Source organism: Prionailurus viverrinus, chromosome D4 (assembly GCF_022837055.1).
Source record: "Prionailurus viverrinus isolate Anna chromosome D4, UM_Priviv_1.0, whole genome shotgun sequence".
NCBI classification, from domain to species: Eukaryota; Metazoa; Chordata; class Mammalia; order Carnivora; family Felidae; genus Prionailurus; species Prionailurus viverrinus.
Window position 1 is genome coordinate 16,579,131 of NC_062573.1, and position 24,416 is coordinate 16,603,546.

The window sequence follows — 24,416 nt, forward strand, 5'->3', positions numbered from 1 at the left end:
CACGTAAAGCATTTAAAACGGTCCTTTCCCCATATGGAACACTGTGTGTTATTTGATTCTGTAATTTAGAAACAGAAGCCGGAACTGTTCAATTGTTCGCCCAGTCTCTGGATTACTTGCAGATTTACCATTAATATTTACTTCTGGTAATCTATCCCAAGGAAATAATCTCAAGGCAGAAAGCCACACAGATGACTTTCACTGTACAGAACAGATGAATTGTCCTGGATCGTACTAATCGTGCTGAAAGGGAGGAAAGTTTCGGCACACACTTCTGCCTCATAACTGCGGTCTGCTGGAGCTGGCTTGTACTGGCTTGCTATAGCCAAGTGTTAATTTCTCCGGAATTCTGTGAGACAACTGTTAAATACAGCCATTATTAAAAACTAAATTACATACATTTAGGGTGACAGATGGTAGCTACGTCTGTGGTGAGCATAGCATAACCTCTAGAGAAGCTCAGTCACTAGGCTGTACCCCTGAAACTGATGTAACATTCATTGTGTGCCAACTATACTCAAGGTAAAAAGTTAAAATAAAAAACTTAAAATTCAATAAATTATATTAAAAACTAATAATACTCGAAATTTATCACTTCCTAATTATGTTACTACGTTTTACTATTACCTATGCTCTTGAAGTGATTTATACCCAAGGTCACCGTATGGTAGAATTAGTGTAGAAAGCCACGTTAGTGTACATCCCTCCCAGTTCAGTGTTCATTGTTAGCTTGAAATCGACTGTGGTTGGAGTCAGAAATCAGCAAATGCAACAAATCAGGGCCTTTTTTTTTTTTTTGTCTCAGGGAGGCAAATATTAAGCATATATTAGCAACTCTTACCTAAACAAGATATTATGCACATAATCACTGCGAATGGTATTTTTAAGAGGATAAATAAAATAGAATATGCTCATGCATTCATGTGAAATAGAAATGGCAGGTAGCAGAAGTATATAAACAGTTATTTATGATACGTAGAAAAAAATGGAAGAAAATATATGCTCAAATAGTCTTGGAAGTCAAGGTGACTTTTTCTAGTCTGAGGGTTTTTTTTTTTTAAAGTTTATTTTGAGAGAGAGAGAGAGAGAGAGAGAGAGAGAGAGAGAGAGAGAACCAGCAGGGGAGAGGCAGCGAGAGAAAGAGGAGAGAATCCCAAACAGTCTCTGCACTGTGAATGCAGAGCCTGACGTGGGTCTCGATCTCACGGTTTGTGAGAGATCTCTCTCATGAGAGAGCATGACCTGAGCTGAATCAAGAGTCAGACACTTAACCGACTGAGCCACCCAGGTGCCCTCCTGTTTTAAGCTTTTCTGTATTTTATATTTACAAAATCATTCTTAATGGCCATGTATTATTTTTATAAGAAAATAAACTTAATTCATTAGTTTATTCTCACCTGATACTTCAGAAGTGACAGGTAACAGACATATGTTATTAATATTTTTACAAACTGTGGAGATCAGTTAAGATCAAGAAAGTAAATCTGAGAATGTCTTGACACAGTTATGGAGAAATACATGAGGTGTTACTAAGAACTTTATTAGATTAACACCTTCCCACCATGTGCAGTGGTGTGATAGTCTTGTGCATCGTTTGATTCTGTTTTTAATAATTTTAGCATCCAAAATTAAGAACCTGCCATGGGCCAGGCATTATACTTTTCATTCATTATCTCATTTAGCACAACAAACATAAAGGTAGATACTATTATTATTCTCATCTGCAGATGAAGAATGGAGGATAAGAATGGTTAAATAGCTGTCTAAGCATAACACAAGTAGGAAATAATAGAGCTAAACTTCAAGGTTAAGGTCGGTTTAAAATTCCTATCTTTTAACTCTAAGCAATTCCATGCCTTGAGCATAATACTGATTACAGACAGAGGGGAAAAATAAGGTTTACGTTAATATCAATTTATATAGGCAGGGTATAGTTGGCTAAGTTCACTTTGCCCATCTTTCAAAATTACCCAAACAAATCCACTTTCAAATTGTTACTGGCAAAATCACATCGTTGTATTTAATGATATTTGTTGACTCAGCAGACTGTCTCCTGTTTACTTTCATTCTGTTATCCAGCTTTCATCTCAGCCAGAGTCTGTTTAAACTAGGGCACTATTTCTCCCCTCAATCCAAGGACCACATGAATAACAAATACATGAAAATGAGCACAATGCTTTTCTGGACCCAAAGAGTAACTTCACTTGAATCCTAGCTGCTTGATGTGAAGGAAAATGATATTAACCCTTTTATGGGCTCTACCGCATGGCCATTGACAGACCAGCTTCTGATTGACTAGTTGTTGACGAACATGACCAAATGACTGAGTAAACACCAAGAAGTCAGGTGAATTTGCTCCTTTCTGTTTTAGTAAAATTAGAGCTCAGACTTGGGACATATTCGTGTTTTTTTCTAATAATCATGAATACAGTATTGTTTTTTCAGTATGAGAAAACACTTTGGTGTTGGAAAATTTTCAGATTCCCCAAAGAAAGAGGATATTCAGTATTGCTCATCATTTGGCTTATCTTAGAAACTGGCACATTTATTCTACTGGTGATACAATAAAATATAAGTTATTTTTTTATTATGATGCCTTTGGAACTTGTAAGCTTCATTGATAATCTCAGCCACTTCTTAATATTGTATCATTCATTCTTTGTCACAGAACACACTTTGGGTCCTTGCCTTCAGGAATGGTGCTGGGCATAGACCAGAAGGGATTTAGGTTCAGCCTGTTCAGAATTTCTGAAATTGCCTCTCCTGGGTGAATTCATTTGGGTTAAGAGACAGTCCCACAGAGACCCGTCTAAAATGTTCATGTTACCCAAGAGCGATCATTTCAGCAATCACTGACCGTCTTTAGCATAGTACCTAGTGTTATATGTTGAGCCCTAGTGCGCACTTGTTCATTTTATGAGGAAATGGAGGCTCACAAATACTACGTGCCATCCCCAAAGTCACACAGAAAGACATTGGAGACTAGGAAAAGGAACTTGATCTTAACACTCTCTTCCAGGCCTTAAATGTCCTCACTTCACTGCCTTCATTATTCTGCCTAGACTGCACGGTGTGTTGCCATATAATCTCAGCTCCCTTACTCTCTAGTCCTTCAGCTGCCCTGACCCTGGGAAGCACCAACCTTGAACTAGTCTCACCCACTGTCCTCGCTTGCCTCTATGTTCATATAGTATTGTTAGATGAAATGAAACACTGGTGCAAATCAAGGCCACTATAAAGGTTAATTCCCAACCCCAGCTGGGCCCTCAGCATGGCCTACGTAGTTCCTCTGCATTACTCCGGTCTGCTCTTTGCTCACTTTCTTGAATGGGGCCACATCCTTCAGGTCCCATTCTCCCCCCTCACCTTGACCCTTTCTCCCATGACTTAAGTCCTAGTTCACTGAGAAGTTGCCTACTACTCTGGAAATATGGCAGAAGTCTTGACGTTTCTGCTCTTTCTCTCTGTTCTTGAAGGGCAGTATTATTTAAAGCAACTGTGTTTCCCCAAACACGCAATGAGTTGCTCTTTCAATGTACGTCAATATTCATCCAGGACTCGGTGTCCTGGATTTCAATGACAGCTGTGCCTGCTCTGACTTAGTCATATGTTGAATCTGTGAACCCTATCTTTGTATGCATATGATCTAGAAGGGGAAGTTACTCAAATATATCTGAAGATAAATCACTTAGGCTCAAACACTTCTAGGTATGGGAGCAAATGAGGTAATTTAAAAAGGTGGAGTTTGGACAGGAGTTCTTTGTGTGTATTAAAGAAACTCAGTACTGCTTACGTGAACTCCTGTACTTCTACAGAATTTAAATCCCACCACACACTTAATATTCCCTGATAAAGTGCTCACTATTATTGAAATATGTGGTTAAGGCGAGTATTCAATGAAACGTTGGTTACTTTCATACGTGATGGTTTGTAAATTTCTAGTTGTGGGTTATGATATTGAGCTCGTTGAAAGTGTCACTAGTTGTAATTATTTAGGACAAGTGACTTTTCCTTTTGTCTTTGAACATTAGGAACCTCCAACTAAAATTAAAACAAGAAACTAATAATTCTACAAAGTCTATTATTAATTTTATTGAGGAAATGGTATGTGGAGAGTTAGAAGAGAATCCACTAAATACCTTGTGCTATTTAAAAATCTGTCATTTTGTAACACATTGTGCAGATTCCTTAATTCATTCATTTTTTAAAGGACTTAGGAAAAAGATATCTGGCTACAGAACTCTTTATTCTCTGTCAAGAATAGAGAAAATAACTCTGAGATAGTTTGTGTGGAACATCTTTATTATTTCCAGCAGTATGAAATAATAGCATATTATTGTTTTTTGTACCAATATATTCCATGAACTCTAACATTTAAAATTTTAAGGACTGTTTTTATGATAATGTTTATTCTCAGAACTGGTGTGTGTCGTTAATGAATGTTTGTTCTACTAGGCCTGGTGTTCTTGGCTAAGATTGGTGTTAAATCCGTAACTAATTTAAATTTTACCGTAAATACAGTAGACTAGGCAAAAATATTCTTTTAATTTTTTGGTTTTATAATCTAATCATAGCAATAAGTTAATCATAAACAAAGTCAGATTAACAATCTGATTTTTTTATTCAAAGTTCAAGATGTTTGGCTTTATCTTTAGATCACCATATTTTGAATTTTTTGAAATAGAGATGGTGTGCGTTTGAATTAAGGGCTTTACCTGTAAAGTTTGGAAACTGTAAATCATTTCATTCTAGAATATAAATTAGGAGTTGTTTATACAGGGAGGTGGGTTTGTTTATTTTTTTTTAATACACCAAATCCTGATTTGAACCAGCAAAATCAATAGTTTTGTTCCTTATAAGACTGAAGTTTAATAAATGTTAGCGTTTACCCATGTCACTTTTATGTAACTTCATGGTTTAGGAGAGCACAAATAAGACTTAACAAACAATCTGTAAATGTGAACATTCAGGTGCTACCTTACCGGACATCCGTTGTATGATCAGGAAGTATTAAAATAATCCAAAGCCAATGTTAAGTCTTTCTGGCTATTATTAGCTGTTTGAAAAGATCTAGATTCTTCCTTATCTAGAGATACCTTCACCTATTAGTTGGCAATTAAATGTTTAAATACATCTGAAGATACTATTCTACTTGTGTAAGATGGAAAAAGAAAACAAAACGTAAGTCTCCGAAAATCAGATCGTTTGTGAAGAAAGCTATATCTTATTAGCATGTGAATCTTGCTGGCTCCAGAAATTCTAATGACCCACAAAATCTAAAGCTGTGTTTCCCATCTACATACACATACTACCTTCACTGACCTACGCAATACAAATGTGTTCAGTTCTTTGGGAAAGTAACATAAAAGGAAAATAATTAATTTGAGTGTATCATAAAACACAGAACTCTTACTCTAATACATTAAATCTGAAAACTCTTTAACTGACATCATTCAGTCTTTTTCATGTCTTTAAAAAATTTTTCAGAGAAACCCTCAGTCGCTTTGTAAATCACATACTTTCCTGTCTTTCTTCCTGATTTGAAATACACTAGTCTCCGTTTTATAATGCACTGGCCAGAAACCATATCACTGTGGACATTCTTGCTGCTGCAACAGGTGTTTGTCAGTTTCTTAAGTTGCTTTCCTTTCCCTGAGGTGGTGTTATTTCCGGTACATTCCAAAGGCTCTGAAAAAAAACTTTCACAGTCTCTTGCTGAGCCAACTCATGCCTCCAACCTCAAAGTTATTGAGAACTCATTGTCTTCAGGCTTTTGTTATATAGGCAAATTGTGTGAGTCTTTCTGTAATTCCAATTTTTAAGAACTAAAATATTTACTAAGAATTTTGCAAAACTGAAACTGAAAATGGAAATGACTTTTGTTCAGAAGCAAACAGTCTGGACATCTGAGAGTAGGGTTGATTATATTCCCAGCAAACCTAATGTGAAAAGGTTTTCATCATCCATTTAGACCACCCTGAAGTTTGACACACGCATAAACAAAACGGACCTTGATAACTTGCAGTCTACCTGCTGATGTTTTCCTACAAGTGAGGACTCTGCATGCCCTGTGTGGCTAGACTTTTTATTGCAGAACTTAAGTGAGGGAGGGATACTGGTAGAAAGGAGATCATCAGTCAACTGCTCCCTCTCCATACATCGTACCCCTACTTCACCAAGTAAAACCCAAGCCCGCCATAATATGAATCAGTCATGATCAGAGCACACACATGCACTTTAGAACTGTGACAAGGCAACAAGAAGACAAGATTCCTCAAACAAACCTTTTGGAAGTTTCTCAGTCCCGCTGAAGGCAACCAAAGTAAGAATATGTACCAGTGGAATGTTGACGAGCTCTCTCATGATTAATCCAGGCTCAGGCAGGAGAAAGTTCCTTCTGGACAACGCAAGGAAAATGCCCCCAACAGTTTACATTTTAAAGCACAGTTTGTTACAAAAGGGTCGTCTGCTAATGACTGTTTGTGTCAGCAGCTCCACAGGCTCTAAGTATAATCAGGAATTCTCAGTCTTGGCTGTAGTGATGGACACGGCCAGCTGGTGAGTATCCACTTAGGCCAGTAATGCAAGTGTAGTGCTGGAGGAACAAGGGAAAGAAAATCCCTTTAGAATCCCTTTTAAGACAGTGGCAGAAGGACAATACCAGATGCCTTTGCAACCATCACTGTATTCCCTGAGGTATAGGTTTCCTGATCTGATTCGGTTCACCACCTCTCTCTGCTCACGCCAGCACCCTGGGTGTATGTAATCAGGCTCCTCCCCATCGCTCACTCCACCTCCTACCTCCAGCCCATTACCAGTTCCTACAGATGGTACCAACTCCATATTCCTGCATTTCTTCCCCTCCGTTGATTCCAGTTAGTATAATGCTGTCCCAGTCTCCTTTCCAGACATTCATCTTCTCTGAATGATGGCGATAGCATCCTGTCTGTTCTCCTCTACTGTGTCTTGTTGTCGTCTGATCTCTTCTCAGAGATCTCTTCTCCTGCTCAAGAGGATTCTGTGCCTCTTGGCCGCATGAAAACCTATTCAGACCTCTGTAATATGACATGGGAGGCCTTGCTGGCCCCTGCCTGTCTTGTTAGCCTCATCTGTTACAATCCGTGCCTCTATCTTAATATTTAGCAACCTGTTTCTATATGCAGCTTTCTTCCCTCTGTGAATTACTCAGGCTGTTCTGCCGGCTTGGAATTCTTTCCCCTCTCTGCACTCAGTTAACATCCATCCCAACTTGATCATGATCTCCTCCTGGGGGCCATCCCAGACCCAGAGTTCTATATCTTCCCAAAGTTGCATTGGGTTTGCCTCCTCTGTGTGTGTGTGTGTGTGTGTGTGTGTGTGTGTGTGTGTGTGTGTATGTGTCTTGTGCACATGTCTATCACTGCACTTACCACATTGTTTTAAGATTTTTGCCTTATTGGTGCATCCTCATTCTTTGGCCTCATGAGTCCATGGATCTGGAAGCTGGGGGCTGTCAGCCAAATTAGTTACTTACAGCACATCTTCCTAAAGGTGCACCTCCATGGCTTCCGAAATGTTCTACTATGCAAATTGCCTTTTCTCACTGAATGATATGTCTTGGAGACTTTACCATGCTACTACATACTCATCATTTCTACCGACAATATAATTGTCTAAATTATGAATGTGTGATGGTATATATTTGCTCCCCAGCAATGTGTTTAGAGGACCCATTTCCCCACACTCTTATCAACACTTACCTTTGAATTCTTACATTTAAATAGAGTAAAAATGATGCTTCATTGTTTTAATTTATACTTATTTCACTGAATACTATTGGTAATGAGAATTTTTCATATTTTTATTGTTATTCATGTTCCTCTTCTGTAGCTTTGGTCTGTATTCCTCTTACATCATTTTTATTTTTCTTATTTATAGGAATTTTAAATGTATGCTCATTATAAATAATTTATGTCCTTTGTCTGTTGTATATATTGTCAATATTTTCCATGTGGAACACCTCTGCTACCGAACCATAGAGAGCTTGTGTTAAATCAGTTCTTCCTTCCTAGATCAGGACCTGTGAGGACCAGGTTATCCAGGGCTGTTGGAAGCTTCTGTGCTCCATTAACAAGAAATAATGTGCAAAGCCAGATCTGTCTACCGGACTTCTTTGTTATTTAAATTAATAGATTCACCCTTTTGGGGAGCTTGGCTAAACATGAGTTTGAGTCCTTAAACTACAATCAAAATAATGCTAGTGTAATTTTAACAGAAGACATATAGATTTGATTAGGTTTCTGCTGAGAACATCCTGTGAATTCTGTGTATTTCATGAGAAATTTGAATGTCAATAAGATGAGCACATTTTTTAATGCGAAATTTAGGAATCAGCAGGATGAACAGTGTGGCTACCTATCATTTCTGTAAATAACACTAGAGAAAGTGCAGGGTTCTGGAAATTTGGTCGACTTTTGATTTATGAGCCCCCCAAGGACCCTCTTCCTTCAGATGTCCAGGAGGAGGACTTATAAGGGAGCACTCTTCATCCCCTTTCCTCTAAAATAAAGAACAAGCAATGATGACACTTGTCTTGAATCCAGTAGAAACTTCCCCCTCTAGGCCAGGAACCCCAGGAAGTTATTTCCTACTTCATATTCCACCATGACCTGAGTCTGAAGGTGACCACAGTACTGTGCAGGGTTAAGGGGAGACAAAACCCCATTGAGGGAAAATTGAAGCTAGAATTTGAGGGAGAGTGCTGGCTCAAGATGAAGCAGTCATTGGCTGAGAGAAGCCCATGAGGAATGTGGTTTAGGTAGGGACACCACAGCAGGTTCCAAAGTGTGGCAGCCAGTTACATTCCTTGAAGCAATTTCTTGTACCCCTGGTATGAAATGGCCTTCTATCCTACAGTACAATCTGCTGTGCCTTGCAATAGCAGACTTAGCCCTGTGGAGTGAGACTGGGCACCAGTCCTCAGGGCATGAGGAGAGTAGGTGAGGCGGATGGCCAGTCTTCCCATTAATAAAATACAGTCAGGGGCGCCTTGGTGACTCAGTTGATTAAGCGTCTGACTCTTAATTTTGGCTCAGGTCATGATCTCACAGTTTGTGAGTTCGAGGCCCACATTGGGCTTTGTGCTGACAGTGTGGAGCCTGCTGGGAATCCTCTCTCTCCCTCTCTCTCTGCACCTCCTCTGCTTGCTTGCTCTCTCTCTTTATTTTAAATAAATAAATAAACATTTAAAATAATAAATAAATACGCCAATGAAGCTTGCCTGGCTACCTCTGCTTTCTTTGCTTCTGCATCTCAGAAGCTGTCCAAAACTCCCAGGAAGTAGGATCAAAGAGCGAGTAGCACCGTTCTGAGTCACATCTCAAACTAGACACTGGCATTCAGCTACACAGCAGCTGATGACACTAGCCCCATTCGTGCTGGAGTCAGCACATCACCAAGTTAGTGCTTCTGGTCTGCACCAGGCTCTCATACATCTGGTGAAGCTTGGCAAAGAGCCCCTTCTAATTATCACAAAGGGCAATGACCTAATTCTTTGCCTCACTGGTCAGCAGACAACGGGTCATGAATGCCACATGGATTGCCCTTTCCAGAAAACTCCTGGGGAATCAAAGAGATAGTGGTAGGGTTATATTTTTTTAATGGATGGGATCTCCCCATTGACTGTGAGGATAGCTATTAGAGGTGCATCAGGATTTTTGGAGCCTATACCTTATAAAATTGGAAAGGACTCTTGAAAGAAAATGTTCAGTGAATGAATGAATTATACTGAATACCTACTGTATGTGGGACATTCATCAACAAGAGATGGGGCTTAATGTCTGGGGAGGGAATGAATAACAAACAATTACATAAATAAATAAACACATTAGAACCTGGAGAGATACACTACATTGTAAGATTATATAAAAACTGAGCCTGGGGGCGCCTGGGTGGCGCAGTGGGTTAAGCGTCCGACTTCAGCCAGGTCACGATCTCGCGGTCCGTGAGTTCGAGCCCCGCGTCAGGCTCTGGGCTGATGGCTCAGAGCCTGGAGCCTGTTTCCGATTCTGTGTCTCCCTCTCTCTCTGCCCCTCCCCCGTTCATGCTCTGTCTCTCTCTGTCCCAAAAATAAATAAACGTTGAAAAAAAAATTAAAAAAAAAAAAACAAAAAAAACTGAGCCTGAAAAAAAATGAGCCTGGCCTAGTTAGGGAAGCAAGAAATGCTCTTCTGAGGAAGTGCCACTTTGGCTCCCCGCTGCAGGATAACTCAAAGTCAGACAGCCAGACTCGGGAGGTGTGGGCGTAGACTCTAACAGGCAGTGGGGGAAGAATGTGGAAATGGCTGGGGATATGGAGACCATGGTGCTGTGATAGAAATGAAAATTTTTTGGAGTGCAGGAAGGGGAAAGGTACAGAGGCAGATAGGGGAGATCACTCAGGGTTTTGTATGTCTCAGTAAGAGCTTCATTCTACGAGAAGTGAAACGCCCTGGGAATGTAGATTGCAGTGCAAGCTACAGACGTGAATCTGATATGCTGAAGGGAGCACGTGAAAGGAGAGGAAGCCTTAGATCTGAGCCTTGACACGTTCCAACCTCTAAATGCCAGTGAAAGATAAAGAGCTAGGAAAAGAGATGGACACAGCAGCTAGTTGGGTAGAAAGCTATATACTAATAGAGTGGCACACAAGGGAAGGGAAGAGAGCATTTCTAGAAGGTGAGCATGGAGTATGTTGAATGCCCCTAAGCAGTCAAGTAGGAAGGAGTTGAAAGGTTTCCACTGAATTTAGCATCATAGAAGTGGTTTATGATCTTGGTGAAGGGCAGTCCTGGGGAGCAGTGGGGAAGGAGCTAAGACCCTGGAGTGGTGTATGCAGACTGGAGAGTGAACAGGATGTGAGGAAATAGAGACAGTATGTGGGGAGGATTCTCTCAAGAAGAGTGACAAGGAGAAAGCTAAGCAGCAGCTGGAGGGAAGGGTTGGACAGAGACAGAATTTATTCTTTTTTTTTCTTTTTAGTAGGCTCTATACCTAACATTGAACTCACAATCCCTAGACCAAGAGTCTCATACTCTACCAGCTGAGCCAGCCAGACACCCCAGAACTCATTCTTTATTTATTTTGAAGGTGTGCTGTGAGGGATCCTGTAGAGAGAAAGAGGTTAAAGATACAGAAAAAGAAAAGATAATAGGTAGTTCAAGGTCTCCAGGAAGGCAGGAGGGATTGGAGCTCTAAGCACTGGATCTTGTAATAGGAGATGATGAGGAAGGGGTAAGTAGGCATATTTGTAGGTGAGAATGGGGAAGAGTTTACTGAGCCCTCATCTAATGACTTCTATCATCTCTGTGAAGTAGAAGGTGAGGTTGAAGAAGATTTAAAACAGTTATTCTGGAAAATAAGAGAGCCCACAGTTGAGGTTGTTGCTATAAAGTTATGCTGATATCATACACCCTAGTGTGTTTTTTTTTCTCACCAGCCCTTCTCAGCTTCACAAATGACAGATGTTGAATGATTAGGTTTATTTTGGGGGGTGGGGGGAGGAAAGGGTATTTGTTAGTGATATATTAGTCCAGGGAAGCAGCATTCCAGAAGAGAGAGGGAAATGCGATGCTAGGGAGCAAAGTGGGTATATTGAGAACAGACACAGTCAATAAGTCAATAAGATACTGGCAGCACAAAGAAGGTAGGAACGTGGACAATGGAAGGAGCAAAAACCGGAAAGAGAGAGATTCAGTGATGTGGGGTAGCTTCAAGTCAATTCAAGGGTCCACCTGGGGAACATGGCCCATGACCTGGGGCCATTTTGCTTATGTGCAGTTAAGTTCATTTCTCAGAGGGGAGACCAGCTCTGAGTCCACTGTTCCTGCCCATGAAGGACAATGAGGTGGTTGGAGAGGAAAGGGTAGATTGGAGACAGATACAGAAAAGATTGGGCCATAAAGTCAAAACGAACACCAGATTTTCAACTTGAAAAATTCAGTGGAGTTGGGCTGCTGGAGTGTGGAGACCCAGTGAGCCTATTGGTGGGTGAGCAGGCGACAGGTTGGGGGTAGGTGGAAGAAAAATCAAATGAATGTAGAAAGTGGAGTCTTTAATTGTATGCTAGCAGGAACTTCTGAAAGGAAAAGAAGTCTACTAAAATGATCAACTTGTATCATATAAAATTTATAAATTTATATCTTAGGCTGCTGTCTGGGTCCCAAAATGAAATAGATGGCCTGCTCAACTAGAATAAAAGGAGATATATAGGTGTAAGGTGTTCGGAAAGTGCAAGAATTAGTGTAGAGACTGTGAATCACTAACAGGTGCTCTTTACCATCTCTAAGCCTGAGGGTTGAAGGGGCAGAAAACCACTTATCGGAATCTAAAGAGTAAGTCATGGGAGAGCTTCCTATTAGGAGCTAAGACTTTTGGTTGAGGGATTCAGGTAGCTCATGAGAATGCTTTTGATTTCTGGCAGATCCTTACCATTGGCCAAACCCAATAAGGAACTGGAGGGCAAGAAAGCCCATTGATAGAGTTCATAGAAATCAGTTTCCACAGGCACAGAACAGGGGACAAGTAGACCTGGAGGACAAATGGAAGGAGACCCCAGCTGGTCTCTTTAAAAAGTTCCAGCTTCTCCCAGAGCACAAACCAGACACCAGATCAGACTTCACGCTAGTTCTCCGATTTGTCTGCAAGTTACCTTTGCAGTCATTCGATCAGCATATCACACTTTACCCCGCCTCTCTGCTTACCCCCAAAGACTAAACTGCTTCTCGGTCATACCACCTCTGGCCTCTCTGAAGTATATCTTTGGTACCCCAGCATGTTATAGGGGTTTTTCCAGAGTACGGGTCTGCCTGTCTGGATTTTCCGTACACTCTATTCTCTGAGACCTCCAACCTGTTGGTCGCCTGCATGAACACAGTGCTTCTTCCTGGTTCATCCAGCCCCACTCTCAGTCTGAAAACCCAATGGAAAATGCAGATGTGGCTACAGTTCAAAGACCCTGAAGTTCACACATATGGTATAAATCATTCTGAGGGAAGAAGCCCTCCACCATGCTTCCCGGGGACGTCCGTTCGTTCCATCAGCCTCCGCCTGAGAAGGCCGCGGGGTCGCTGCTGTTCTTGCAGGTCAGTCTGCTGGCACAGGCTGTTTGGACCCTTGATGCTGCTGCCAGAGGGAATTTTTTTAAATTTATCCACTGGGGTACCTGGGTGGCTCAGCTGGTTAAGCCTCCGACTTCGGCTCAGATCATAATCTCACTGTTCATGAGTTTGAGCCTGCATCGGGCTCTGTGCTGACAGCTCAGAGCCTGGAGCCTGCTTCGGATTCTGTGTCTCCCTCTCTCTCTGCCCCTCCCCCACGCACACTTTGTCTGTCTGTCTGTCTATCTGTCTCTCAAAAATAAACATTACCAAAAAAAAATTAAAAATTGTCTACCACTCACCTATTAGAATGGGCAAAATCTATAACACTGGCGAGGATGTGAAGCAGTAGGAAATCTCACCCGTTGCTGGTGGCAATTCAAAAAGAGTCTGCCATTTTGGAAGACTGGCAGTATCTTACCAAACTAAACATACTCCTACCATATGATCCAGCAGTCATACTTCTTGGTATTTACCCAAAGGAGTGAAAAAATGTTGCCACAAAAACCTGTACACAGTCATTGATAGCAGATTTATTCATAATTGCCAAAACTTAGAAGCAACCAAGCTGTTCTTCAGTAGGTGAGTGGATAAATAAACTGTGGCACATGCAGACAATGGACTGTTGTTATTCAGCTCTACAAAGAAATGAGCTATGGCACCATGAAAAGACGTGGAGGAATCTTAAAAGCCTGTCATTAAGTGCAAGAAGCCAATCTGAAAAGGCTACATACTATATGATTCCAACTTTATGACATTGTAGAAAAAGTCAAACTATGGAGAGGGTAAAAAGATCAGTGGTTTCTGGACGCAGTGGGAGAATAGGCAGAATAAGAGAACAGTGCCTGAATAGGCAGCACAGATGATTTTTAGGGCGGTGAAAATACTCTATATGATTATATAATAAAGATAGCTATATGTCATTATACACTTGTTCAAATCCACAGAGCATACGATAGCAAGAGTGGACCCTAAGGTAAGCAGTGGACTTTGGGTGGTGATGATGGGTCAGGATAAGTTCATCTCTGCCAAAATATGTACTACCCTAGTGAATGATGTTGATAGAGGGGGAGGTTAAGCAGGTGTAGGGATAGGGAGAATAGGAGAAATCTCTGTACCTCCTCAATACTGTTGTGAACCTAAACAGCTCTCAAAAATAAAGTCTTAAAAAAAGCATCTGTAGCTCTGTGCAATAGCAGTGTTATAGCCAATTAGTCAATGAGGCATGACTATTGCTAATTGAAAATATATATATATAAGGGTCCAGTACAATGATATTATTCAATTTGTTTTAATTTTTTTTAATTTGTTTTAACATTTATTTATTTTTGAGACAGAGAGAGACAGAGCATGAACGGGGGAGGGTCAGAGAGAGGGAGACACAGAATCCAAAACAAGCTCTGAAACAAGCTCTGAGCTGTCAGCACAGAGCCCGACGCGGGGCTCGAATTCACGGACCGAGAGATCATGACCTGAGCCGGAGTCGGCCGCTTAACTGAGCCACCCAGGTGCCCCTGTTTTAATTTTTTAATGTTTATTCATTTTTGAGAGAGAGAGAAAGAGACAAAGCATGATTGGGAGAGGGGCAGAGAGAGAGGGAGACACCAAATCTGAAATGGGCTCTAGGCTCCGAGCTGTTAGCACAGAGCCAAACACGGGGTTCAAACTCATGAACCGCGAGGTCATGACCTGAGCCAAAGTTGGACGCTTAACCTGACTGAGCCACCCAGGCACCGCTCAATTTATGTTTTCATTAAAGTTTTTATATATAAAAAATTATGACAACTACAGATGGCATATTATAAGCAAGTACAAAGCATAAAATCTTCTTTGCCAGGAAGGCATTATTCTCTATAGCGAAGTCATTTTTGGTTTTGTTTCTTAAACTGAGTATCCGAAACGTTTCGTATGTTTGTATGGGTTTTGGAAGCGGCAGGTCCCAGCTCTGCCTCTGTAAGCTGAGAAAAACGAATACTTACTCTCGTGGACCCTGATAGGTGGATACAGATGAGTGACCTCAGCTCAGCCAATCAGACACGTCTGCTGGGACTCTGAATTTGGAGCAAGTGACACAAAGAAGGAGGTAGTGAGAATTCATTCCAGTGGTGGCGGCATCACGCGTTCGACGGCATCGGAGCCAAGAGTAGCACGTAGCCACGGCGGCGCCTCAGCAGTATCCAGTGTCCGGTGATGGCAGCGCTGGTGGCCATGCCCAGCGTCAGCGGCGGAGCTGCGTCACCCTGACCGGGCTGTTCCTCGGTCGAGAGCTTGGCCACGGTGCTTGCCACCTGACTGCCTTGGTTCCTGCCTGCCTCTCCGGTATTCCTGTGTATTTTGTAAGCTGCCCAGTAGCCTTCCAAAACATTTCCTTCCTCCCAAGTTAACCCTTTCTCTCGAGTTACATGATACATACACACACACACATACACACACACACACACACACACACACTTATTTGTAGGAAATATATATACATCTAAAATATAATTAAATGAATAAATGTATAATATATGAATATAATGTATTTTATTTAATTAATTTATTTAACATAATGTATATATATGTGTGTGTGTATATACACACACACACACACATATATATATATATATATGTATATATATATATATTCTCATGGAAAAACCTTTAATAGGACACAAAACCTAGAAGTCATATAAGGATGACTCCATTTGACTACATAAAGTTTTAAAATCCACCTGGGGGAAAAAGAAACATGTTGCCAAAGGTTAAATATCAAAGTGAAATTAAAAAAAAAAACAGGGGCGCCTGGGTGGCGCAGTCGGTTAAGCGTCCGACTTCAACCAGGTCACGATCTCGCGGTCCGTGAGTTCAAGCCCCGCGTCGGGCTCTGGGCTGATGGCTCAGAGCCTGGAGCCTGTTTCCGATTCTGTGTCTCCCTCCCTCTCTGCCCCTCCCCCGTTCATGCTCTGTCTCTCTCTGTCCCAAAAATAAATTAAAAAACAACAACAACAACAACAACAAAACACCCAACTTGCTAAGCTAATAGATATGTACGTACATACTCATTATGTATCTTACTTGAATTTTCCTCAACGTGTCAAAGTATTGGCCATTCTTTTTGCTTAAGATTCTTCTTCACTTGGCCTTTTTATGATAATTTTCTGGTTTTCTTGTTGTTATTTTTTTGTTGTCCCTTTCATAAATTCCCCACCCTGCCCCATTCCTTCATGCAGAATTTAAATGTTTATTTTCCCAAGTTAAGTCTTTGGCACACCTCTCCTGAGTGTGCCATACTCTAAGAGTTGTTTCGACCATTTTACAGTGTTAGAAAACATCTAAATATGTATGACTCTTACCTGTAGCTCTGAATTAAATCTCTCTCGGAAACACCTGTATAACTAGTCGTCTGTGTGGCTAGCTCACAAGCAACTGGAACTCAAGATATATAATATTGAGATATAATATTATTAATCTTAAAAATGTTTAATATTTAACTAGAATTAGCAATGCAATCAGAGAGAAAGGACAGGAAACCTTCAAACTTTGCTTTCTCTCCCCATTGCTGCAAAAGGCTCTCTGAGACAGAATGCCACTTTCACAGGCCACAGCTCTAAAATGGCTTTCTACTGCTGTCATTGAGCTAAAATATTAGCTGGAAGCCAACATGCCTCCACATACAGTACCCGGTTCCAAGCACCTGTAAATGAAGGTGTCAGCGGGAAAGTTGGAAAATACACACTTTTTCTTATTGGCGAGTTCTATGAAAACAGGTACTTCAGAATAGTGAGTGGCACATGCGATGTATGTAATAAATACGAGTTGTGCATAAATTCAGAGCTTTTTCAGGTTGACATGGCTCTCAGTTGACTTGTAACATATGATTCTCAATGTTCAAGTGCTCTCAGGGATAAGATAGGATGAGAAAAGAGCTAGCCCGGTAGAGCTAGCTGCATCTCCACCTATGGTGTTCTCCACTGTTTGTTCCCCGACTGCCCCAGCCCTATATGGAAGAGGAATGTAGTTATGGGGAGTTGTGGGAGAGAGCTTGGGAAGGTATTATAGTCTCAAAGCTGATGAAATTCAAACTTTTATTCCAAGACTCTCAAGACCTAGAGCCTAAATTTCTGCTGACCAAAGAATCTGTCTTAATTTAAATAAATCCAAGATGCTAGTACCTGGAGAAATTGATCCTAAGTCCTATAACCTCAATATGTCCAATACTAAACTCATCATCTTCCCTAAAGCCTGGGAATTCCTTTTTTTTTTTTTTTTTTAAATTTCTTTATCTCTTGTTTCAGTGAATATCACATCTTCTATTCGGCTTCCTAACCCATTGAGCTCTGAGTCATCCACGACACCTTTCTTTTTCCTTAACCCATCAAGTTTACATTCTGAAGGCCTATCTGGATTGTCCCTTTCTCACTGCCCTCCCCACACCACTTTTAGTTCTCTTTAATTTATGGTCTGCTTCCTAAGCTGCAGCGAGTGGGTCTCCCTACCAATCAGTTCTCTACGCCGATGTGAGAGCACTCCTTCTGGTATATAAATTTGGCACGTCCTTCTCCTGTTTAGAATGTTTTATGACTTCCTGCTGCTTTGGGGGTAAACTCCATGCTCCCTTTGTTGGCAGTCCTCTGCTGCCCTCTCCTCCCTCTTTCCTCGCCTTCCCTTCCTCACACTCTTTTTTTTTTTAATTTTTTTTTTCAACGTTTATTTATTTTTTGGGACAGAGAGAGACAGAGCATGAATGGGGGAGGGGCAGAGAGAGAGGGAGACACAGAATCGGAAACAGGCTCCAGGCCATCAGCCCAGAGCCTGACACGGGGCTCGAACTCGCAGACCGTGAGATCGTGACCTGGCTGAAGTCGGACGCTTAACCGACTGTGCCACCCAGGCGCCCCCCTCACACTCTTTGTTCAAGGAGTAACTGTAGTGCCGGAATCACCACCACACTTGTTCTGACCTCCATGCCTTTTAACATGGTTTCCTTTCTGCTGGAATGTCACTCTCCTGTTTTCTCTTAGCCAAACATGGCTTGTCCTTCAAGATTCCACCTGGTTCTGGCCTCTCTGAGAAGTTTCATTTGATGCCCCAGTCTAAATTGCCTACCCCCTGCTCTCAGCAGAAGCTCCCACTCTGGGCTCACCTTTCTTAACCCACAGCACAGTTAGTAGAATTCTTAGCTGATCTTGACTCTTTCTCTCCACAAGAAGGTGAGCTTATTGAACACTGATTTTTGTGTTCTGTATGTCTGTGATTCCTGTGCCTAACAGAGTTCCTGATGTATTGTAGCCCCTGGTACCTATTTTATGATGAAAGACTGGATAAATGAAACCACATCCTTCTTTCTCCTTAAGAATTTTAGACCTTGCTGGTAGATTCTCTTGATAGGGGGATGAAGCATTAAAGAGATTTCCTTGGATTATTCCCTTAGGTCTTCTCCACCCCCCCCCCCCACCCCCCGCCCTTTTCTTTATAGTAGCATGTGGAACGCTGAGTTGCACAGAGCTGCATTTTGCAACTTGGGGAAGCGATTGTTGGGAGGCCCACTGAATGCTGGAGAGAGAGGAGAGCTGGAGTTACAGAGTGCTACATATTTGAAGTCTATGCTTTGGTAGAGAAGAAAGGTTATCTGTGTTACTCATCTGGTTAAATTAGGAGGGAAATGGTGAGCAGGAATTGAAGGCATATTCTGTGTACAGGAAAAGAGTATATTTGATTTGGGCCTTCTTTGGCCTTTGCCATTTGGGGACCTGAGGGTAGTGGTAAGCCAATGCCCTTCCTTGGTTCCTCTTATGATAAAACTGGTACCTGAGTCCCCTAGGGTTTTCCCTTCTATAGCCTCATCTTTTCTGCTTCCCTCAATCACAAACCTCATCCAGAGTTTCCTGAATCATTATGAAGAGACACAGAAGACTGGAAACCATTGTGGAAGCTCCTATCAGGATGACAGATTCGTCACTCTTTCTCACTGCTTGTCTCCTTTCTGCTTCTTCATTGTAACTGGAGTGTTCCAGACTCCTACCACATATTCCTCAAATATGTTAGATTGATTTTTAGGGCACCGTGAGATCACCTCCAAAGGAAACATCCCGTCCTAGGAACTTCATTTCTCAGTTTAGTCCCAGCATTGTTTATATCTTCTAACCCTGGCTTAGAGATGCCCAATTCAATTCAGTTCAACAGGTCATGGCTAGGCACTAGGCCAGGCCCTGGAGTCCAAAGGAAACATCGACAACTGCTTCCAGTAGGCCATGTGCAGTGTAAGGAGAGAAGCTCTTGGCAGGGTTCAGAGCACTGCCCAAGGGTCAGAGCAACCCTCGCCAAGCCTGCCCTGGCAGTTGCTGGAGTGGTGCAGGCAGGCTCTAAGATGGCCCCCCAATGCACAATCCTCATTCTTGGAGTGTGGTCTGGATTTAATGACTCACTTCTGAAGACCAGAACATAGCAAAAGTGATGTTATTTCACTTACGAGATTAGGTTCTAAAAAGATTCTTCTATCAGGGGGTTTCAGAACAACAGGACTCGGTGAAGCAGAAGGAGGAACAGAAATGATGTTGAGGTTTTGGGATAGAATAACTAGGTGGATGTGTATCAGGAACTGAGATGCTGAAGATTGGATTAAAAACCAGTTTGGGGGGGGGAATGTTCTTAATGATGATTTTCTATTTGGATGTGAAGTTTGAGATGTTTATGTGACAATGCAAATAAAAATGTCTGCTAAGTAGGACCAATTTAGGTCCGAAGCTCAGAAAAGAGGTTTGGGCTTGAGAATAAACTGGGGGAGTTGTCAGCACACTGATGATGTTTAATCATGAGACAGCACAGATTGTCATGGGCAAGTACAGATGGAGCCAAAGTGAGGAGCCAGGATCGAGCCCTTAGTAATGTCAACTGCGAGAGGCCGTATTGAAGAAGAACACATTAATGAGGCAGGAGAGAGTGGTCAACAGCTGCCAGAGAAGCTGGAGGAAGTCCAGACATGTGCATTCTTGTGGGAAAGAGAAGGAAGTTCCCTGAGAAGATGGGAGTGGTCAGCTTCATCAGAGGGTTTTGAGTGGGTGAGGGAGTTTAGGAATGGGAAGTGGCCATTAAAATTGGGAAGTAAACATTAAAAAAAAAAAGAAAAGAAAGACACCTAAAGCATGATACATTTGAACTGTTAACACCATAGTTAAAGTAGCTTGGTAAATTGCTTCCCAAAATGACTAGCCCTAGTTTTTGCCATAGGTTGAAAGATCAGAAAATGAATATAGGCGACTTGCCCTTCACCTTACCTAGCAGTAATTGCTAGTTGCACACACAGATTATAAAAATGCTTCTTTACATGCTTGAATTCAGCCATCTTGAATGAATTCTAGATGCTAGATGCATCTTCTAGCATCTTCTATAAATAATGCAGTACACTTACAGTGACTATGTTAGATAAATAAGGGCTCAGGAAGTGTGCATGTATGTCAACACTGCGTGGAAAGGAATTTTCCAGTTTTGAAAACTATACCACCCCAGGGGAAGAGAATCCTTCATGTAGCCCCTCAGCAACTCAACGGCTCAGCAGCACAAAATAACACTAGGAAAATTATGCTGCACACTGAGTAAGCATGACGTGGTCAATTTATTCATAGTCTATTTTTGCAGCGATCTCTTTGAGCTATGCCAGGATTAATAAATGTGGTTTATGCATAGCCATGATGCTCTCGGGAGACTTAATTTAATAAAAATATAACCCCCCAGATAAGTCTTATTTTTGTAATGTTCTGGTAATCACAGGATTAGGGTAGGCAACCCAGCAGTGCTGCTGGCTCTTTCTCAAAGCCTGGGTGTGTGGCCTGCGGACCAGACTTAGGGTTGCTTTAGGTTAGTGCAGGGCAGGGGCCGGGCTGAACTGTGCTGACTAGGGAAAGTCCTAGAGATTTTGAGCTGTGATTTACACAGGCCTTTATGCATTATTACAACACATACTCAAGCGCACACACATTTTCTGTGGTTTTCTATCTTCATGAGCAAAGGACTATTTGGAGATGTTTCTTTGGCAATAGTCGAATAAGTTGGTTGCTGATTGTACGTCTCTGGATCAAGAAATATTTGAAGATTGCAATAAACTGATGTGATTTTAGGCACTCTTTGTCCTCCGACATTTTCTTTTTAAAAATCTCTTGCTGATTTTAGCCATGCACTGTAAAAAATAAGAAGAAAACAACCATAAGATATTGAGAATAAAAATAACAGTCAATTCACAGACATGCCCAGACTTTAGAAAACAAACATGATTACCATGTTTGTACATTTATGTCCTAACTTCTATCATATTATATGTACAGAAAATATGTTAAATAAAATATGACGCACACTGCACATGGTTTCGTGTACATTTCTACCATCATTGATTATTACAAATTTTATTTTAATGTACAAATACACTATTATCTGTGTAGCCATTCTGTTGTAGGTAGTTCTGATTTCTAACTATTAGGAATAAAATGTCAGCATCTTATCCCTTCTGTTTCATGTGATGCTGGAATTATGGCCTTCCAATCATTAAAGAAATGGAATTATTAAGTCAAAGTGTGTGAATATTAATGAGGCCCTTGGTATGTATATTCAAATTTCCTTCCAGATGTTTTTGCCTCTGCACACTCTGTCACAGCATTCTCATTTTTGAACCCATTATGGTAATTTGATGGGCGAAAAAGATGTCTTGTGTTTTTTTGTTGTTAGTATGAAGTGTATCCTTTTGCAATATATGTGTTTGCCATTAATACTTTGTCTCTTGTAAATTATTACATTGTTCTTAGTTTATTTTTCCTCTAGGATGTTTGTTTCTTATTTAATTTAGAAGATATTTATACATTAAGAACTTTGTTATATGGGGCGCCTGGGTGGCTCAGTGGGCTTAGCATCCACCTCTTGATTCCGGTGCAGGTCATGATCTCACGGTTGTGAGTTTGAGCCCCGTATTAGGCTCAGCGTTGACAGCACGAAGCCTGCTTAGGATTCTCTCTCTCCCTCTCTCTGCTCCTTCCCTCCTCGTGTTCTCTAAACAAACAAACAAACATTAAAAAAAGAACCTTATTATGTACACTGCTAAACTTTCCCTTATTTTTTCAGTTTGTTTTTTATGACTGAAAAAAAGATTTTAATTTTTATGAAACCTAATCTATCAGACTCTTTTCTTTTTTTTTTTTTAATTTTTTTTTTAACATTTATTTATTTTTGAGACAGAGAGAGACAGAGCATGAACGGGGAAGGGGCAGAGAGAGAGGGAGACAGAATCAGAAGCAGGCTCCAGGCTCTGAGCCATCAGCCCAGAGCCTGACGTGGGGCTCGAACTCCCGGACCGTGAGATCGTGACCTGAGCTGAAGTCGGACGCTTAACCGACTGAGCCACCCAGGCGCCCCTATAAGACTCTTTTCTTATATCCTCTCTCTGTTTTGTGGTCATAAAAGCTCTCTGAACCCCCAGAAAAGATCATTTTCACCCATGTTCTCTTTTAGACTGTTCAGGAGTTCATAATTTTTATGTTGAAGTTTTTGGTAAATCCAGAATTATTCTTACTTTACATGGAAGGTAGAAAGATGACATTATTTCTTAAAGCATAAGTTGTTCCACCTCTATTTATTGAATAATATTCTATTCATCCCATTGATCTGAAATCTCACCTTTTTAGACTATTCCAGCCTTTAGGGCGATAAATTGGTAGGCCAGGGAAAGGCAAAAGGAATTAGTTTGAGTGACAACTAAGATGATTGCATAGAATGGTGTGCTAAAACATTCTGGAGCCATGTGAGAGCAGACTAGAGTGCCATAATTGATTACTGATGTCTCCCATGAGCACACGAATGGGAGGGTAATAGTAAACATGCTTTATATTTGTACATTGTGTTTTGTTAATATCTGTTCCTTGTTGACGCACTGTCATGTACTATAGCTTTATGCATCTAATTATATAGCCCCAATAAACATGAAAGAAAAATTTATAGAATTGCTATGAGAAATTGGCAAATCTATAGCCTCTATGGAAGAGTTTAACATACCTCTCTACAGTTGGTAATTTAAGTGGAAATGGTTAAGTTTTCCCCAGATTTATCTATTATTTATTTATTTTTTAATGTTTATTTCTGAGAGAGAGAGAGAGAGAGAGAGAGAGAGAGAGAGAGACAGAGCATGAGTGTGGGAGGGGCAGAGAGAGAGGAAGACACAGAATTTGAAGTTAACTCCAGGCTCTGAGCTGTCAGTACAGAGCCTGTTGTGGGGCTTGAACCCATCAACTGCGAGATCATGACCTGAGCTGAAGTCAGATGCTCAACCGACTGAGCCACCCAGGCACCCTACCCCCAGCTTTATTAAGGTTTCTTTGGCAAATTTATAAGGTGTTTAAACTCTACAACTTGGATGATTTGATATATGTATTTATTGTGAAATGATTCCTACAATCAACGCATTCGTTACCTCACATAGTTACCTTTTTAAAATTTTATTTTTGGTGAGAATGTGTAAGATCTATGGTCTTAGTAAATTTCAAGTATACAATACAGTATTATTAACTATAGTCACCATGACATACATTAGGTTCTCAGAACTCATTCAGCTTATAACTGCAATTTGTACCCTTTTATAAACCTCTCCTCGTTTCCTCCCCGCTGCAGTTCCTGGCAACTACTATTCTGCTCTTACTTTCTATGAGCTTAACTGTTTTCTTTTAGATTCTGCTTATAAACTATACCATACCATAATGTATGGCTTATCTCATTTAGCATAACACATTCCAGGTTCATCCATGTTGTCACAAATGGATTTCCTTCTTTTTTTAGACTGAATAATATCCCATTGTGTGTATATACCACCTTTTCTTTATCCATCCATCCATTAATGGACACTTAAGGTTTTTTTTAAGTTTATTTATTTGAGAGAGAAAGAGTGAGAGTGTGCATGCGTGGGGGAGGGGAAGAGAGAGGGAGAGAGAGAATCCCAAGTAGGCTCCACACTGTCAGTGCAGAGCACAACACAGGGCTTGAACCCACAAACCCTGAGACCATGACCTGAGTCAAGACCTAGAGTCAGATGCTTAACCGACTGAGCCACCCAGGCACCCCACTTAGGTTGTTTTCTTATCTTGGGTATTGTGAGTAATGCTGCAATGAATATGGGAGTTCAGATGTCTCTTTGAGATAATGATTTTGTTTCCTTTGAATAAATACCGTAAGTAGAATTGCTGGAATGTATGGTAGTTCTGTTTCGAATTTCTTAAGGAGCTTCCATAATGTTTTTCATAGTGGCTGCACCAGTTTGTGTTCCCACCGAAAGCATTCAGGCATTTCCTT

The 24,416-nt window shown here is 41.0% G+C and overlaps 1 protein-coding gene across 1 annotated transcript in view; it reads right to left on the minus strand.

Annotated features, from left to right (window-relative positions):
- The window catches only part of MUSK (muscle associated receptor tyrosine kinase), a 92,803-nt gene extending 86,097 nt beyond the window's left edge, over positions 1-6,706 (minus strand). The window contains exon 1 of the mRNA XM_047830383.1: positions 6,285-6,706. Within this exon, the coding sequence (XP_047686339.1) occupies positions 6,285-6,363 (79 nt within the window). The 5' untranslated portion in view covers positions 6,364-6,706. The remainder of the gene's footprint in view (positions 1-6,284) is intronic.
- Between the last annotated feature and the right edge of the window lie 17,710 nt (positions 6,707-24,416).